General features: G+C 59.0%; 7 protein-coding genes across 7 annotated transcripts; 4 read left to right on the top strand and 3 right to left on the bottom strand.

Moving 5' to 3' along the window:
- Positions 1 to 439: 439 nt before the first annotated feature.
- EHS24_001250 (uncharacterized protein) lies at positions 440 to 1,520 on the top strand (the record flags this gene model as incomplete). The annotated part of the gene is made up of 2 exons (XM_028617051.1): positions 440 to 512; positions 574 to 1,520. The coding sequence occupies 2 exons, from the start codon at positions 440 to 442 to the stop codon at positions 1,518 to 1,520; spliced, it is 1,020 nt and encodes a 339-aa protein (XP_028474358.1).
- An 844-nt stretch (positions 1,521 to 2,364) lies between these two features.
- Positions 2,365 to 2,874, top strand: EHS24_001249 (uncharacterized protein; the record flags this gene model as incomplete). The annotated part of the gene is made up of 2 exons (XM_028617050.1): positions 2,365 to 2,503; positions 2,594 to 2,874. The coding sequence occupies 2 exons, from the start codon at positions 2,365 to 2,367 to the stop codon at positions 2,872 to 2,874; spliced, it is 420 nt and encodes a 139-aa protein (XP_028474357.1).
- Positions 2,875 to 4,408: 1,534 nt separating this feature from the next.
- Positions 4,409 to 7,247, bottom strand: EHS24_001248 (uncharacterized protein; the record flags this gene model as incomplete). The annotated part of the gene is made up of 6 exons (XM_028617049.1): positions 4,409 to 4,708; positions 4,762 to 5,939; positions 5,981 to 6,822; positions 6,921 to 7,008; positions 7,068 to 7,091; positions 7,148 to 7,247. The coding sequence occupies 6 exons, from the start codon at positions 7,245 to 7,247 to the stop codon at positions 4,409 to 4,411; spliced, it is 2,532 nt and encodes an 843-aa protein (XP_028474356.1).
- Positions 7,248 to 8,863: 1,616 nt separating this feature from the next.
- On the bottom strand, positions 8,864 to 10,661 carry EHS24_001247 (uncharacterized protein; the record flags this gene model as incomplete). Its single annotated transcript, XM_028617048.1, has 5 exons — positions 8,864 to 9,193; positions 9,240 to 10,316; positions 10,371 to 10,430; positions 10,471 to 10,585; positions 10,624 to 10,661. 5 exons carry the CDS (start codon positions 10,659 to 10,661, stop codon positions 8,864 to 8,866), a joined length of 1,620 nt encoding a protein of 539 aa, XP_028474355.1.
- A 1,682-nt stretch (positions 10,662 to 12,343) lies between these two features.
- Positions 12,344 to 14,130, top strand: EHS24_001246 (uncharacterized protein; the record flags this gene model as incomplete). Its single annotated transcript, XM_028617047.1, has 4 exons — positions 12,344 to 12,562; positions 12,636 to 12,804; positions 12,854 to 12,991; positions 13,043 to 14,130. 4 exons carry the CDS (start codon positions 12,344 to 12,346, stop codon positions 14,128 to 14,130), a joined length of 1,614 nt encoding a protein of 537 aa, XP_028474354.1.
- Positions 14,131 to 14,697: 567 nt separating this feature from the next.
- EHS24_001245 (uncharacterized protein) lies at positions 14,698 to 16,094 on the top strand (the record flags this gene model as incomplete). The annotated part of the gene is made up of 4 exons (XM_028617046.1): positions 14,698 to 15,308; positions 15,362 to 15,868; positions 15,925 to 15,932; positions 16,090 to 16,094. The coding sequence occupies 4 exons, from the start codon at positions 14,698 to 14,700 to the stop codon at positions 16,092 to 16,094; spliced, it is 1,131 nt and encodes a 376-aa protein (XP_028474353.1).
- Positions 16,095 to 16,196: 102 nt separating this feature from the next.
- EHS24_001244 (uncharacterized protein) lies at positions 16,197 to 18,291 on the bottom strand (the record flags this gene model as incomplete). The annotated part of the gene is made up of 6 exons (XM_028617045.1): positions 16,197 to 16,461; positions 16,518 to 16,707; positions 16,749 to 16,867; positions 16,905 to 16,998; positions 17,053 to 17,213; positions 17,255 to 18,291. 6 exons carry the CDS (start codon positions 18,289 to 18,291, stop codon positions 16,197 to 16,199), a joined length of 1,866 nt encoding a protein of 621 aa, XP_028474352.1.
- Between the last annotated feature and the right edge of the window lie 12 nt (positions 18,292 to 18,303).

The following is an 18,303-nucleotide window of genomic DNA, read 5'->3' as shown; positions in this document are numbered from 1 at the left end:
CCACTACTCGTGCCACTCTGCCACATCCACGGACGGAGATATACCACCTAGCCCGCGCCTTAATGATTGATTTATCCGCAGTGCCCGTGCCCGAATGGCAATATGGCCGCCCGGTCGACGGCGAGCGCTGGGTCACTCTGACCGCTCTAGCAAACGACGCCAGAACCCCCGTGGCCCCCCGCATGCATTCCAGCGTTTCTTGTCCATTGCCACGTCTCTCTCCCTCTCGCATCCACCGACATACTGGCCATCCACCAGCGATCCACTCTGTGCATTCCATTCCTTCCAGGACTGGGGCAAGTCGATTCCCCCACACACGCACACGCACTCCTCGCAGCTTGGAGCCCCCCTTTGCCGTCATCAATCGACCGCCGACGTCATTCGCCCCACACATAACACACGCACACACAGACAACTTTTTTCCACAACAACAACAACAATGGGCCTCCTCCGCGCGGCATACTTCACCGCCCTCTTCGGCGCGTCATGGAAGATCATCCACGGCCCCATGGGTGAGTGAGGATAGAGATGGACACGGACGTACACAACACTGACCACACACACACACCCCAGTGCTCAAGTCGCAGGCGTACAAGGCCCACGGCCCCGTTCTGCAGAGCGCCGCCTGCTTCGCCAAGCCTGGGTTCGAGCACTACCCATGGCTGGGCCCCAAGCTTGACCAGATCAACTGCGTCCTCAACTCGATCTTCATCTCGTCTAATGAGTCGCCCGCGGCCGTCCTGTTCATGAAGACCTTTGGCGCCGTCTTCTTCTGCACGGTCCTCATGTCGACGTACGAAGGGTTCAGGCCCCAGTACCGTCGCGCCAATGTGGTCACCGGCACGCTCGCGCGCGCGAGCTCCTTCTTCCTCCTTCTCGGCCAGCTCATCGCCGCGGGGTGCAGCACCCCCTTGCAGATGATCTTCTCGGCCCTGTCGAGCGGCGACGGGCCCGTCGCCCCGCCTGCGGCCGAGTACATCTGGACAGCGCTCGTGGCCACCTTGGTCACCTTCAACGGCACGTTTGCGCACGTCGTGTCCACCAACTGGTCGTACCGCGCGCTGTCCATCTGGCAGCCTTTCCCCGTATACACCTGCGCGCTCGCCCTCGTGCTCCCGCCCATCCTCCGCGCCGTCGGCCTGGGACACAAGCACACCCGCATCCCGGCCATTGTCATCATTGCGGCCCTCGGCACCGCCGCGTCCGTACAGGGTCACGTCGCGCTCGTCAAGGGCACGGTCCTCGACCCCAACGGCCTGGACATCAAGGACGTGTTCCTCGTCAACCCGGCCCCGCTCCTCGCCCCGCTCTCGTACGGCGCCCACCTCCTCTTCGTGTGGGACTTTGTCTTTGTCACTGCCACCGTTGCCTCGCTCGTGGTCTTCACGTCCGGCTCGCTCGTCGCCCTCGTGCCCATCGTGGGCATCTCGGCGCTTGCCGGCCCCGGTGCCGGTCTCATCATCCCCTGGGCCGTGCGTGAGATCAACGCGAGCCACGCTGCGGCCAACAAGAAGGCATGAGTGGGGGTGGAGGTGGAGGAGAAGCAAAGGTAAGAAGTTTGAGAAGGATCCGGCGCCGTACATTTGCTCCATAACAACAGGGCTCTTCTGGATCGAGTCGTATCTGCGTCAGTAGCGATATACCCGGAGGAATGCAGGGGGAGTGGCCGTGATTAGCAGCGGGATGGTGCAGTACGAGATGGGCCACGGTGGACGGCCACCTGCGAAACTCGTCAACTGACAGCAGCCGTGGCTCGGGACGAGATAACAACCGTTTCGGACCTTGCGAGGTGACACGCGGTTTCGTTTCGTTTCTCGAGTCTTCCATGATATCGTGTCCATGCGCTCCACGCATGAACAAACGATACACAGCCACCAACAAGCGCTGTACCGCGTGTAACCTCTTTTGCCAGAACCTCCCATTGTTGCTATCGAGGCGCCTCCAAGCTCTGTCCCATATGGCACATGGGCGCGGATGAACGTTGCAGGTGGGCAAAAGAGCCCGAGATGTAACCGACCGTTGCGCTCGAATCGGATCTCACCAAATCCCACGGGGCCCACATTGTCACTTTGTGCAATCTTACTCATCACCACCGGCCTCTCCGTTCGCTCGCCATCTGGCCCACGCTGTTACACTCGCGGAGCGGAACACACATTGACAAGTAAACGCCACTGCACCCCTGCGTTTGAGCGATAGCCCACACACCACAGCGCCGTCTTCATTCTCCTCTCGGTCTCGGACCTCAGCCGCCAGACTCGGCCGGCTTTACACCAACCAGCGTCAGCGTCATTGCAACTCTCCACGCGTAACGCCAACAACACCACCTCCACACTCAGTCCACGGATACCAGCACAGCCAGCAATCATGCCGCCCAAGCCCCGCACCTCGCTGTTCCTCGCATACTGCCCCGACCGCATCGGCCCGACCGTCGTCGAGACGCGGCTCAAGGTCCGCGCCCAGCACTTTGCAGAGTTCAAGGTAGACCAGCAGGCCGGCCGCGCGGGTACGTCCACAACAGCAGTGCACACTACCAGTGAGCGTAGAGACAACACCCCGACTGACCGTATTCTCTTCTCTTCTCTTTCTCTTACAGAGTTTGGCCGCGCCATCCTCCCGCCGCCCACCTCGGCGCTGCGCACCACGCCCAACCTCTTCCCCGAGGGCGTCCAGCCCATGGGCGGCAGCGTCATGCTCCTGCGCTACCCGTCGCTCGAGGCCGCGTGGGCGCGCGTCAGGGACGACGTGTACTGGACCGCCGGGGTGTGGGATCCCGAGCGCACGGTCGTGGAGGAGTTTTGCGAGCCGCCGCCCACCGGCAGCGTCAAGGGCGTGGACGCGGAGAACGTCGGTGGCAGCGGCGTCGGTATTGAGTGAGCGCAGTGGGATTGGAAGGGAGGGAGGATGTGCGTCTCTGGCAGCAGCAAAGTGCTTGTGATTATAGCAAAACACAATGATATGCAGTGGTTTGTCGGGAGTGGTGGTCGCAGACGCACAGCTCAATGTGGCGCGCTACGGCTCGCCGTAAACCTCTTCCGGCTCGCGCGAGCTGAGCGATGACCAGTCACTCGTCCACGAGCGAACGCTCTGGAACGGTGTCTTTGGGTGTGTTTGAGGGAATGGTTGCATGGTCCTTCTCGAATAAGGCCATGTACAGCAGCATGCAGGATGCGTATTCAGTGACCTGCCCGGCTTGTGCAATGGGACGGGTTGTGGGATGGGTTGTGGCGGCTCGCGCGAGCCGGACGAGGTTTTCGATCGATTCGCGCGAGCCGTCGACTAATCACCGCCCATGACTTCTTTTCCGCCCTCACCACTCTTGTAGCCTACAATGTATGTCTTGCAGTATGTGAAAGTGTGAATGGGTTCTGATCATGGCCCAAACAATGATATTATATGACCTGGGGAGGTGGCTTGGGCAGACCATCAGAACTGTGGCTCGGCATCGGCTCGCGCGAGCCGGATCTCACCCGGCATACCTCCTCGTCCTCGCTCGTAGGCAAGCACACTCGTGCGTCAGAAACCCCATGCAATGTCGTCTGCGGGTGTGTCCGAGAAACAAAACGGTAGTGATTAGTACAGCCAAAGAATGCTATGCAGTGACTAGACTTCTTGCCTGTGACGACTGAGAGGCTTGTGGCGGCCAGAACGCTCGTCTGCCTCAAGCTGTCCAAGGGTCGAGACCCTCCTATCCTTCTTCACATCGTGCGACGTATTCCAGCCCAGTACAAAGCCTGGCAGGACTCACGGTACCACAGTACCACGGTGTCCCCGCGGCCCACGGTGCAAAGACACGCAAAATGGAATGCCGGCAGAAATCTAATCAATAATTAACCGTCGACCGCCAACTCCGCTCTCGTCCCGGCTTCGTTGCGGCTTCATTCCTGAGAATCAAATCCAGTTTCCAGCTTGCTGTGTTCCAGTGAGTTGACGAAGCTTGCACGGGACACGACTGTCGAGTTCGGGATATGCCTGCTATTTAGACCACTTTGCACGCGGTCGTCCGCGGCAGCTGACATCTTTGCGTCGTTGGGTTTCAGATTGTCAAGACTTGACTTTCGCGTATTTTTGGGCGATCTGGGGCGCGCGATGGGGTTGGTCGCCGCGTCAAGTTCGGCTGAAAACAGATTTCAGTCGCCACAACCTCCCCTCGCGCCTCGCCTATCATTGAATTTTTGGGCCGAACTGTCACAGTCACAACGGAAAATGTCAGTCGCCGTCCGACTGGACAAGAGTCGCGACAACGAATGTCCAGCTCGTCCACACAGTCCACGCATACAAGATTCCATTACGATTGTGGCCAGATCGTGACACTGGTATACGTACACTACTATTACACCTAGCGTCCGTCGACTCTCCATCCTCCTTCACACTCTGCGCATGCGTCATTCACCCGCCACCGCCGCCGTACCTACACCTGCACGTAGCCCGCTCCCGGGTCGGGAGTGAAGGACGCCTGGTCTGGCGGACCCATCCACACGTCGCCAGTACCTTGCAGGGCGATGCCGAGCCACTCGTCAAACTGGGCCTGGCTGAGCGACTGGTCGGGACGCGGTCCAGTGGTCGAGTTGGACCGGCGCGGCAGCGCACGCAGCATTGGCACCTCGACGTTGCTGGGCGTTGGTGCGTCTCCGGGCAGGCCGGGGATGGCAATACGGCAGGCACGGGCGAATTCGAGGAGAAGCTCGGCAGAACGGTTTCCCGCTGGGCGCTGCGGTTTTTGTTAGCTCACAGCTTCCGACTTTTGTGTCATACACAACTTACCCGCTGGCCAAGTTTCCTGAGCACGAGGATGCTCGCGCAAAGACCCTGCAGCGCGACCTGGAGCACGCTGTCGCTGCCCGGCAACGTGGCCGACCGGACGTGCAGGATGACGCCGATGAGCCCTGCGCCAGCCTGGGTGAGCTGCGAGATGGCGTGGGCGCCAAAGTAGTCGAGACGCGCCTGGGTGTCGATGATCGAGTACGTGCCGATAATGCCCAGGGCCGACTGGGTGATTTGCTGCAGCAGGGGCTGCTCCTCGGCGTTGCCGCTGGAAGCGTCCGAGCCGAGCATCTCGGTGAAGCGCTGGCGCGCGGAGAGGAGGCGGACAAACTGCTGCAGAGTGAAGACACGGGTGCGCTGGAAGAAGCGGACGCTGTCCGAGTCGGACACGGTCGAGGGTGAGAAGGACCAGTCGCCAACGAGGCCATCGGTGATGTGAGGGAGGAGCTCGAGCTCGTCCTCGACACGGAACGTGCGAGGCGAAACCGACGACACGAGGTCGATGAACGAGGGGTTGGTCTCGTCGGCTTCGCGCACAACGTGGTTGACGCGCCGGATCGTCCTCTCAAGGATCATGTGGAGGCGGACACCAGCGACAAAGCCGGCCATGACTGAGGGGCGGTCTGGAGGCTGGGTGCCAATGCCCCTGTCCACGGAGATGTAGACGTCGTCAACAGCTGCCGGCTCGTCCAGCTCAATGTCCTGGAGGCGGAGCATGGAAGGACGACCGTACGTGCAGCTCGCCTGCACGGTCTGGCAGTACAGCGCCCAGAGCGTGCGCTTCTGCTCTTCCAAGTCGACAGCGGTGAAGTGGTACTCGTCCTTGCGGCGGTGGAGACCCATGTCCATGGCAATGCTGACGGCCTGGCTGAGGTACCACCAGAGCTGGTTCGTCCTGGCTGTACCCTCCTGCACAACTGCGAGGTTGAAGAGCGCCTGTACGAGGTAGAGGTCGGAGCGCTCGGCGGCAGTCGACGAAATGACCTCCTTGGCGAGAGCAATGAGGTCCAGGGCGAGAATGTTGCCAGTCGCCGTCGTGGCGCGCAGACGCGCGTCCGGGGTGTAGCGGGACGACAAGGAGCAGATGGAGAGGACGAGGGAGACGAAAGAGGGGTTCTTGCGGTGGTCCGCCGACACGTACGACTGCATAAACGTCGGCGCGTGGAGAATCGGCCACACTGCGGGGTCAGTCATCACATTGGCGTGAGATGTAACTCACAAAGGTGACTGATGGTAAAGTACGACCTGACGAGCGCGTCGATGAGGTCTGGAGGGATAACGTTGGTGACGCGCTCCCACAAAAAGTCGTCGTTCGAGCTCGAGGGAGACACCGCAGCCGTGGGAGGGCCACCCGAGGTGGCAAACTCCTCTAGCGTCGTGTGCTCAACGTCGACACCAATGGCGTTGGACAAGGACATCCACTCGTCGGTCAAGGCGTTGCCATTGTCGTCCAGAGGAGGGTTCCACTGCTGCTGGCCATTGACCTTGAGGCGGTCAAGCAACGGCATGCCGCTGGACGGACCGAGCCACTTGGTCTGGCCCTCGGCGTCGCGGTAGAGCAGGTCCTGGCCCTTGCTCGCGACGGGGCTTCTCACGCCGCCCGAGGGGTTGTAGGCCGGGACAGCCGCCGCGGGGTCGTACATGGTCTGCTGCAGCTGGGGGTTGGCGCTCATGTCTGGGAGGGATTGCGAAGGTGTGGGGACGCCAAAGGGGTCAAAGACGATGGACGGGACATAGTTGTCCACGTCGGGTTGAGAAGCTGCTGCAAGGGGAGCCGGAACAGTGGACGGCGTCGCGGCGACGACCGAGCCCGGAGTTCCCACAGCATCCACGGCTGGCGTCTGGCCAGCAGCCCAAGTCTGCTGCGCCGAGGCAGATGTGGGTCTAGTCTCGTCCGAGGAAGGTGAGGTGTCTGGGCCAGGCGTAATGTGAGCTGCAACGCGGATCTGGTCGAGCTCGCGACGCGACAAGGAAATCGCAGCCGACGATCCGCCATTGGAGATGCTGGCCAGCAGGCTTTCGAGGTTGCGCAGACGACTCTCGACGTCACGGTTGCGTGGCCTGGTGGATGTCAGTGGCTGACGTATGGCATGGGTCAAGACAAGCAAGGGCACAAGATGCCGAGGTGGGCCGACTTCCCTCCGCAAAAGAAAACGCACTTTGGTCTAGGACCACGCTTGAGGACTGGCGCGTCGTGGGTACAGGTCACACTGGCCTCGGCGCAGTTGCGACACGGTACTTGTTGGTCTGCGTCATCGTTAGCGTCCATGTCCTGGGATGGGAGGAGGTTTGCAGCTTTGACGTACCACATCGAGCCTTGCGTTTACGACCTGTGTCGCAATTGTCAGCAATCTAAACGTGGTGGTGGATTGGCGGCAAAACGTACAGCGGTCGCATGCGCGGGGCACCCAGCTTCTGGGGGCCTTGCCACTGGAAGGCTCTTGTTGCGCTGGCCCTTCTGAGAAGGGCTTCTGGTCTGCGCCCATGGTGGAGGAGGAACGAGGTGGTTGTGGTGGTGGATTGGGTAATCTAGAGGCTGTGGATGGGTGTGTGTGTTGCGGATGGGAGCAAGACGGAGATGAGACACAATATGCCTACGAGCTTAGGAATGTGCCCAGTGTGGGGGTGCGCGCGGCTGGGCCGGGTGTCTCTGGTCGCTGGTGGGTACAATGGTGGCGGTTGTACTGTAGATTTCCCGCGTTTTGGCGCCATTGCTCATTTTGTGGCCCCCCCATTCCCTTTACAAGCACGCCCAGTGGCCAGTGGCAGCCTCCTTCTAATCCTTTCGTCCTCTGCACGGCCTGTCCCCGCCCGCGGCCGTCGTCGTCGTCGTCCTCTCAGCCAGGACCAGTCCCAGTTCCTCGATTGTCACCGCGGGAGCGCGCGGGGCCACCCATTAGGTGGGGCAACATACTCTGATGCATTACGTCCACTTTAGCCCGCATTAGGGCCGCCCCGCTCGTCCCGTGGCATTAGTTTTATGTATATCTTTTAGTATTTATCCGAAATACAGGTTACGTAAGACCATCTAGGTGTGACCTGGTACTGTTCACGGACCTGTGGCGGTCGAGTTTTCCCGTCGGAACATCCACGACGATAACCATGCCCAGAGTTCAGCAGCATGCTTTGCTATCGCACCCAATGGCCCGCAGCGACGGGCCTTGGCAGAGAGGGTTAAACTCACGAGATCTGTAGATCTAGAAATTGGGAGCTACACGGTATCATGGTCACACGATCCAAACACGAACGTTTAGACAGAATTATTTCCACTGGTTGTTGTCGAGTGCCACACATGTCAAATGACAAGAGTTCTCAGCGCAACCACGCCCGATCAGCGATCCAGCGATCGTCAGCCCCAGCCAGGTCAGCCTCGTGAATTTTTCTCTGAGTTATGACCCTAGCAAGCTGACGCCAAGACGTAAATAACACCCAGCCTTAACCGGCCGCGGCCGTGACGTCGTCTCAAGGGCCGCCAAGGGTGCCGAGGTCCTCGCCAGATCTTGCTTCCGGCAAAGTTCGCGGGAGACCCAGTGCGAAGGTTCGCGTCACTGCTCGCTACCTTTAACATCTGCAGGCGCGAGCGAGAGAGCTACCAGGAGGCTGCCAGCCGGGGCCGGCATCCAGCGGGTTGGTGTATCAAACGGGACTGACCTCGAAAGCAAAACATTTTCGTTGCAGGCTTTCCTTGGGTAGGCTCTGTGCAGCCAGCAAAACCTCCCCCCCCCCCCCCCCTGAAACGAGGTCATAGAATACCCAGATAAGATCGTCCGCAGCCGATCACGCAGAGTTGAGCCGTGTGTCACCGGGGACTGGGCAGCTTTCATAAACGCCACAACGCTCATCCGAGAAGGCCATGTAAGCCACCGGAGCACCGTTCGCCCCCGCCGTTGTGCAACTGGCCAAACACCAGCCCGGCGGATATATGAGGTGGTTCAGTTGGAAATCTGCACGAGGCACGACCGGCATTGGACACTGTGGACCTGAGTGGTTGCCCAAGCCTAGTACAGTAGTGCTGATGTTGCTGTGAATAATGTGGCATCCCAAATCCGCGTTCTTCCATACAAGCGCAAAATAAAACTGAACTAGATGTGATGGAGGTAGTCTACATGTTGTGCGCCTGTGCGCGCGCTGAGATGTTGGCGCCGGGGACGTACATCTCCTTGAGCCTGTCGGCAGGCAGGCCAATGGGGTGCGCTGGGATGTCGCCAATCTCCTCCATCTTGGCCTCGAGGAGCCGGACCATCTTCTCGCGCACGTCCGCAAGGTCGGCGCCATCGTTGCCCCAGAGGTTGAAGAGCTCGAGCGGGTCCTCGTCGCAGTCGAACAGCTCCCACTCCTGCTCCGGGTCGTCGGGGCCGGTGCCAGGCAGGCCGAGGCCCTCGTTGTACCAGAAGATGAGCTTGTACCGGCGTCCGCGGATACCGTAGTGGGCCTGGATGTCAGCTGTTGGTCCATCTCCAGAAGGGCTTTGAGCTCACATAAGCGTTGTGGAACTCCTCGGCGTGCATCCAGTAGCGGTGGTACGCGACCTGGTCGGGGCTTTGGTAGTCCTCGCCCTTGAGGGACGGGAGGAACGAGTCGCCCTGCATGTACGTTGGCTTGCGGAGACCGGCGTACTCGAGCCATGTGGGCGCAAAGTCGACGTTGGAGACAATGTCGTTGCAGACGGTACCGGGCTTGATGAGCCCGGGGCAGCGGACCATCAGAGGCATCTGGAAAGACTCCTCGTAGATGAAACGCTTGTCAAACCAGCCGTGCTCGCCGAGGAAGAAGCCCTGGTCTGAAGTATACAGAACCATGGTGTTGTCCGCAAGACCCTCGGCGTCCAAGAAGTCGAGCAGGCGGCCCACGTTGTCATCAATCGACTGCACTGTGCGCAAGTAGCGCTGCATGTAGCGCTGGTACTTGAATTTGGCGAGCTCCTCCTGAGTCTTAAAGGTAAAGCTCTCGCCCGTCTCCTTGTCGATCAAGGGCCGCATCTTGGTCACGTCCTCGGGGAAGGGGATGCGGCGGTCGGAAATCATCCAGTACCCAGGCGCCAGAGGCTCGCCGACCTCCGAACCACCCTCGGGCTGCGCCAGTCCGAGGTCGAAGTAGGTCATGTCCATGGTCACCTTCATCTTGGCGACCGAGGCCGCCTTTGCGCGGGTCTTGTAGTCGTCCGTGAACGTCTCGGGAAGCTTAATGTCCTCCTTGTAGAGGTCACGGTGCTTGGGGTGACACTCCCACGAACGGTGGGGCGCCTTGTGGTGCACCTGCATAAAGAAGGGACGCTCCTTGTCGCGCTTGGAGATCCAGTTCATTGCCTTGTCCGTGATAATGTCGGTCGCGTATCCGTGCTCCTTGTTCATGCCCTTCTCGGTGATGAACATTGGATCAAAGTACTGGCCCTGGCCGGGCACAATGTCCCAGTAGTCAAAGCCGGACGGCTGGTGCGCCTTGCCCTCGCCCAGATGCCATTTGCCGACCATGCCAGTCTGGTAGTTTCCATGGGCACGGAGCTGCTTGGCGACGTTGGGCAACAGCTTGTCGATCTTCGAGTCGAGGGTGTGCACCTGACTGTCAGCTGTCACCCCTCTGCAGGGCGGCGCAAGGATCAGCTAGCTCACGAGGTTGGTGTGGTTGTGGGTTCCAGTGAGAATGGTCGCGCGGGAGGGAGTGCAGATGGACTGTTGGTCAGCTCACGTTTTGTAGAAGGCAAGAACTCACGTTGGTCACATAGCAGTGGTTGAACTTGACGCCCTCCTCGGCAATGCGGTCCAGGTTCGGTGTCTTGTTGATGCCAGCGCCGTAGCACCCGATGGCTTTGGCAGCGTGGTCATCACTGTGCGGGTGAGCTCATGGCCCTGACAGCTGGCTCACGACATGATGAAGATGATGTTGGGGCGGGAGGACGTCATGGTCGCGATGGTGTGAGAGGTATCGGCACAGCTGTGGAAGGGAGGTGGATGAGAACGAGTTGAAGTATAAAGTCACGGTTCGTTCCACTTTATCGATGACGCGAGCGGCGTGTGTGCCGACTGCGGCTGCGTCTGCCCCGTTGGTATTCGAGATGATCTGGTCAGCTTGGCGTTGTAAACGAAGAACCAAGTGGAGCCCGTTGCCGTGAACATGGGTTATGGAAGCCCACTTGTCGGCCTTGTCCGTGGCTAATGGAAAACACCGAGTTTTCTCCGTCGGTCCGAAACGGTTGTTTGGTGTTGACAAACGTTGCTCAACAATGCCTGACATGGAGAAGAGCACGACGCCGCATGAGACCAGCGTCCACCACAGGACTCTCGGACTGTGGGTCCTGTGCGCAATTGGCTCACCCAAGATTCAGGGGCACAGCAGTCGCATGCCTGTGGAGCAGGCATTGCTCCGGTTGGATGTTCTATCTGCGGAACACACGCCGGCAATCAAGAACTCATCCGAGATCGGATAACTGCATGAGCAATTCTGGGCAGAGTTATTCGTGAAAACCCCATAACACTGTGGGGCCAAAGGTGGAGCCCGCTCTTTCCACCTCGGCCCCGCGCACGCCTGTATTCAAGCTGCTGACAGCCCTCCTCGAATACATAAGGAATTCTCGACAATTATTCGTGAAATCCCCAGAAACCCGTGGGGCCACTATCGCGAGTCGCGTGTTCTCCGCACAGGACGGCATTCAAACCATGCCAAGACCTGTCCGAGACCGCGTGAACCATTGTGGACGGTATTCGTGAAACCTTCGGGACGTGCTTGTGCAAACGGTGCGAGTTGGGGGGGGGGGGGGGGGGGGTCCCGCCGCGAAAGATAACCAAACGAAAAGTGCGAAACGGATGTCGAACAAGAATCGCGAGAAGGCTGCGTTTTGGCGACACAGAGTGCACTGATGATGCCTAGATGGTGCCATTGCACGACGTCGTTTTACTGTACGGCGCCCCACACCTCAGTGCAAATGTAGAGCAGGGAAGATACTGCGTAGTGCAGCACCCCTGGTCACACCCTGTGCAGCGCCAGGTCCGTGAACAGAGTTGCCGAACGCCTCGCTTGGGCGTTGTCGTTGTATCATTATCAGCGTCGGCTTCGACTTCAGTGGTCTAGGTTAATTGCTTGAAGACGACGATCTGGAATATAAAGAAACCCACTGCCATGATCTCGAACTCCTCTCCCCTCCTCATCTCGAAGTACGAAGTCCAACTTAAAGACTCATCCCAAAACTCAAGTTCCGACAACGAATCCCCTCAGTTGGCATCGTCCCTGCCCACCTTTCCCCATTCTGTTCATCCGAGAATCTCCCAGTCGTATCCCCGGGGGCTTCGCCGTCACCCCATGTACCCGGGAGCCCGTCCTGCTCCACCGCTCGAGAGGCATCTCACATTGCTGCTCTCCACCGGCCAACTCGCCGCTGCTTGGTGAGCACACCGAGTCAGGTGACGGCTTATGCGCGCCGTATTCCGTCCACAGGTTCCTCCGCGTCCTCGATTGATTCCTGGAGCCGAGGCGGATGGGAGATGAAAACAACTTGAAGACGATATAAATGGTACGTCAGCAGGGACGACGATCCCCCGTCTTCTCACAGCTTGGCTCAGCCCCCTACCCCACCACATCACCTGCAACCATGACCACGCTTCCAGAGAAGGAAGTCGCCGCGACCTTGGCCCACGACGAACACCACGCCGACTACCAGGATGAGGCTCTCGTCGCCGCTGCCATGCGCGGCAAAGCGGCCGAGGAGAGCATGACTCTTGGACAGGCGTTCCGCTGGTACAAGAGCGCCCTGTTCTGTTCCTTCATCGTTTCTATGAACATCGTCATGGAGTCGTACGCCACCATTCTGGTGAGTTTGTTGGTGGTTCGAGCCACCCCGTGGGGACACGTTGGAAGAACCCTTGCTGACACTGTCTTTCAAGCTCAATTCGTTCTACGCCTACCCCACGTTCAGCAAGCGTTTTGGCGAGAAGCTCCCTAATGGCACCTACTCGGTCCCTGCTCGGTGGCAGACTGCTCTCAGTGTCGCCTCAGTGGCTGGCATCGTCGTCGGTATCTACATCAACGGTTTCGTCGTTGACCGCTTTGGGCGTGAGTTGGCATCCAGCATCTCTTCAGCCAACCCACTGACATACCACAGACCGCAAGGTGATCATGGTCTCCCTGGTCCTTCTCACTGGCCTCTTCACTCTGAGCTTTGACGCCAAGAATGCTGGTATGCTTCTTGCCGGGCAGCTCCTCTGTGGTATCCCGTTTGGATGCCTCAATGTCATTGCGCGTGAGTTATTCCGTGTTCGCGCTCTCATGAAACTCTACTGACAGACCAAAGCCGCCTACGCTGTCGAGGTACTCCCCCTCGCCCTCCGCCACTACGGACCCACCTATGTCAACATGTGTTGGGTTATCGGTCACATCATGGGCGCTGGTGTCCTCACAGGTCTGCAGAGCAACACCTCGGAGTGGGGCTGGAAGATTCCTCTTGCCCTCCAGTGGATCTTCCCTCTGTGGCTCTTCATTGGCGCGTACTTTGCCCCAGAGTCCCCCTGGTGGCTCGTCCGTCGCGGTCGCAACGAGGATGCAGTCAAGTCGCTCGCTCGCCTCTCGACCAAGGACGTCAACCACGAGGACGCCTGCGCCCTCATCCAGCACACTGTCAACCTCGAGAAGAACCTTGATTTCGGTACCTCGTACGGCGACTGCTTCAAGGGTGTCGACCGCCGCCGCACCGAGATTGCCATTGTCGCGTGGTGCGCACAGGCCCTTGTTGGATTTGTTGTGCAGGGTTACCAGACCTACCTCTTCAAGCAGGCCGGCATGGCCACTGCCGACGCCTTCAAGCTCACTCTCGGCACGTACGGCGTCGCCGGTTTCGGCACCCTCCTCGCCATGCCCCTCCAGCAGCGCTTCAAGCGCTACACGATCTGGATGTCCGGTCTCTTCTGGATGCTTCCCACCATGCTGTGTGTCGGAATCCTCGCTTGCGTCAAGCAGACGCCTGCCATCCAATGGGCACAGGGTTCAGTCCTGATCCTCTGGTTCTTTGGCTACGGCTGGTCCGTGGGTCCTGTCGCGTTCGTCATCGCCGCAGAGACGCCTTCGGCCCAGATCCGTCAGAAGACTATCGGTATCGCTCGTGGTCTCCAGTACATCATCACCATCATCAACACCATCGTCTCACCGTACATCCTCAACCCGACCGAGGCCAACCTCAAGGGCAAGGCTGCGTTCATTCCCTCCTTCTTCATCGTCCTCGTCATTATCTGGTCCTACTTCCGTCTCCCCGAGACAAGTGGCAAGACCTTTGAGGACCTCGACATTCTCTTCTCCAAGGGTGTCAAGGCTCGCGACTTCCGTGACTACGTCATTGACACCGAGGAGCAGTTTGGCGAGGTTGGTGTCCACAAGGATACCGAGTAAGGATAGGCGGCGTGGCGCGTGGCGCAGGGCTGCAGAGGTGACGGCGAGACGGGCAGTTTGAAAGAAAAGGACTTGGTTGTTGCCACAGTAGTGAGGATGTCGGAAGGCAATGGTTATTACGTTTTGATGAATATGGTCTCTCAGAGAAGCCACGACCGGTGCAATATCGATTTACTAGGGGCTTTATTGACATTTGCTGCAAGTCGTGCCTCTCGCCACAGGCCTGAACTCCATGCTGCGTAGCTGTCGTCTCCCGTGTGGCCTCAATCTGTCGTGCCCAGAATCCTGGTGCTTTTACAGCCCAAGCTCTTAGGGACTGATACATCTGCCTCTTGCGACCAATACCACCCCACTGTGGGAGGCGACAGGTTATCAAACCGGCCAATTTCCGAGATTGCGCTAGGCACCTTACCGATCCGGCTCTGGACGGCAAAGTGACTCAACTTCCCCCATGCGGCTCCTCCCCTGCGCCTCGGCACCGCATCCAGATGTGCTTCCCACCGACACACACTAACCGTTCGTCACTTTGCCCACTTGACCACTTCTTGCATTGACACAGAAGACAGCATGCCCCGCGACCGCCGCGAGACATCCATCTCCACCATCGCCGAGACCCGTCAGTCCTCGGTCCTCAGTCCGAACGGCAAGGGCTCGCACCGCAGCCGCCGTGAGACCTCAATCTCTATCGCCGGAGACTCCCACTCCTCAGTCCGCAGCCGTGCGGCCTCCTCCGTCTCAACCATCGCCGGAGACCGTCGATCCTCGACCCTCAGCTCCACCAGCAAGAGCACGCATGGTAGCAGCCGCGAGATATCCTCCGCGACGTGGGCCGAGTGTCGAGCCTTGGTGCGCAAGCTAGAGGACGGGCAAGCCTCCGGCGTCAGTGCGAGCACCAAGGGCGCAGACCGTAGCCGCCGCGACACCTCCCTCTCAACCGTCGCGGGAGATTCCAGGCTGTCGGTTCACAGCCTGAGCACAAAGGGCGCACAGCACAGCAGCGGACGTGGGAGCTCCCTCTCAACCTCCGTTGCGGACTGCCAAGCCTCTGTCCGCAGTCTGACCATCAAGGACAACTTCCACCCCGACTTCAACAATGAGGGAGACCTGACCATCACTTGTCGTGGGCCCGAGGGTAAAGTGGCCTTTCAAGTCAACTCCAACATCCTCATGCTGTCAAGGTGGGTCCCGTTGGTGGTCACCTATGTGCCAGCTTTTTGCTGACTTGATCCAGCTCGACCTTTGACACCCTCCTCAAGGACAAGCCCACCACCCTCAGGCTCCAAGAACTCCCCGAGACCGTGGCGCTCCTCCTCCGACTCATGCATGTCGGCCACCCCCGCTTCGCCAACAAGACCCTCAAGCTCAAGCTGTCCCACGTCGAATCCCTCAACGGCATGTTGACGCGCTATGCCGTATCCCGCCCGATCCGCGACCTGTTCACGCGCCATGTCGAGTCCAGCGCGCCCGATTTCCCCAAGGAGCTCGGCACCAAGCCCACCAAGGAGGCCGTGTTCAAGTACCTTCTTCTGGGCCAGAAACTCAAGTCGGCGGCCATGTGGGATGCGGCGTGGACGACATCCATGCGCGGCGGTGGCTGGGAGATTGTGCACTCCCCCTATGGGCTGTGTACCGAGGACCGCGAGAGGTACCCTGACATTGCTGCACTGCTCCTCCTGGCCGCACAGGTCATTGGCGATTCACCATCGCGCGACAGGCCCATTTCCTTTTCGTTCGACCCGTGAGTGGGCATGAGCGGCGTGTGCTGTCCAAGGCGAGATTACTTACACTCATTAGCCTGCTGGGTGCGAGCGTGAGGCGCAGCCGCGGCCGAATCTGGTATCTCAAAGACTGGAGACTCTACTGAAATGGGGCGGAGAGAAAGAGACGGTACAGTTTGGCAGCGGGCCTGTTGAACAATGTACCCAAACGTTATTCACAGGTGTTGTTTTTTAACATGAGTTTGAACTAGCAGCGGGTATGGAAGCTATGTGCAGTGCTGGTGTTCGCGATACGCTATATAAGGTCGGCCCAAATCCGTCTCGCGCATGAGTGTTCAGTGTCCCTCTCTATTCCCCGTCCGTCTCGCTCTCTCCCTCAGTCTCCACATCGTCATCGGCCTCAGGATCAGAGTCCCAAATGTAGCCACACTCGTAGCGACGGTCGCTGCTGTCATCGAAAAGGTCATAGAAGGGGTTCACTTGGGGGGCGTCAAAGTTGCGGGCCCTCTGAGCGAGCTGGAGCAGCTTTAAGAGGGCTGAGGCATCGGACGAGAGCCCGGTGAGAGCAAGGCGCCACTCATCCCACTTGCCATATGCCTGACTGGGGTCGTCGCTGGGCGGGTGGTCAGTGGCTACAGTGCGGAGCTCAGGCTTGACTGCGATACATACACGTCAGTGACCCGAGTGGTCTTCCAGTCGTCCGGCCTAGCCTTGAAGTACTCCTCTCGAGATTGAAGAAGCACAGCACGGAATGCTTGCCTACTCGCCGCATGGTAAATCCACTCAAAGTCCCTGACGACTTCATCAGTGGCAGTGGGGTCCTGCCTGGCGGCCTCCAGTTGAGCATTGCGAGCGGCGGCTGGTGTGTTAGGTTTTGTTACAGATGCACAGTCCACTCACTAGCCTGTCGCACGTTGTCAATCTGCTCATTGTTGAGATTCGTCGGAGTTGAGAGATCCACGAGGGTCCATTCCTTCAAAGCTTCCAGGGCCTCTGCGATGGTTTGGTCTTCTGGCTGACTGTGGGTCAGCTCAAGGCTATTGAGAGGTCACATACATGTATCCACATTCTTCAATAGACGCGACATCATTGCCACGTCCCCTGGCTTCCTTGAGAAGGTTGACGAGGTGAGGGATATCATTGACCGCGACTGTGGGTAAGTTGAATTATTGTCCTCTCTCTGAGTCTGGCCAGATGGACCCACCTTTGTGAGACTTGAAAGGTTGGGCATGGGCGTGACGGAAACGCATGGCGGTGGTGAGACGCTGGAAGCCGAGCTCCAGGGACATCTTCTCCAGACGACGAGTCATCCATGGGGTCGAGATAGGTTTACCATCGGTCTGCAAAAACACCGGGAGTGAACGGCTGAGGACGTGTCAGATAAGTGTGGCGCAGCCCAGACTCACTAGGCTTCAGGAACCTCGAATGTGACCCAGGTTTTGTCACCAACAAACCTGGGATGCAAAACCTCATCGAGTTGCTCGACGGTGAGGCCGCCATCCAGTACAAGTGAGATGAGCACGAGGACCAGTGCGTCCTGACTCAGCACTGGTTGGTGACCAATGACGTGGGACTTGGGACGACGAGAACGCTTGAGCTTGCGACGGCGATTGGCTTCGTCCTTGGAAATTGCAGGCTTCCCAGTGCGTTCCTTGGCCCAGGTGGGGGTGTAGTAACCGACAAGCAGGTTCGGGCCCAGCATGCCATTAATTGGTAACCGTTTGATCACATGGATGACAAAGTTGCCGTAGCATGAGCCGATGGTGAGGTGACGGGATGCCTGTCGGTCGATACGGCCAAGGATTGACTGGCCCTGGGCTTGAAGTTGAAGTTGCTTGATGTATGAAGCCTTGGGCATGAGGATGGAGCCACCCTTCACACCGGTCTCGATTCCTAGGGCAAGGAAGGTAGTCATGGAGACCCGCTCGCGGAGTGAAAGGGGATACTTTTCCTTCCAGATCTCAAATGAGAGGGCCTGGAGGGCTTCGCGGTGCATGTAAGCACGCTGTGGTGAATGGTTGGGAAGCTGGATGACTCCCTGTATGCTGTTGCACCAGTCGATACCGTCGTTGAGAATGTAGTTGGGCAGTTTCTTCCCCGAGATTCGTTTCCAAGCGGCGCAGAAGGCGTGCCACAGACCGATTACGACGTTGACGTGGGAAAGGTTGCCCAAAGCATCACGGCTAGTGGATGCGAAGTAGTTGAGATACTGCTTGGATACCTCGACGGGGAAGGTGCCGTGAATGCGACGCCAGTCGTCAAAGGACGCAACACTGCGGACACCCTCGGGGAAGATGTTGTTCTTGTTCATGTGCTCCATGGCCTCGTCGAACATGGCGATGGCATAGTCCTGATCGGCCGGAGTAGTGACACTGATAGAGGGTCGACGCTCACAGTCAGCTACATTTTTGGGAATGCGTTTCTTGGGCATTGCAGGGGACATGGCGGAGGACAG

The sequence above is a fragment of the Apiotrichum porosum genome, assembly GCF_003942205.1.
Source record: "Apiotrichum porosum strain DSM 27194 chromosome Unknown scaffold_10, whole genome shotgun sequence".
Taxonomy (NCBI): domain Eukaryota; kingdom Fungi; phylum Basidiomycota; class Tremellomycetes; order Trichosporonales; family Trichosporonaceae; genus Apiotrichum; species Apiotrichum porosum.
This window is presented reverse-complemented; position numbering and strand designations above follow the sequence as displayed.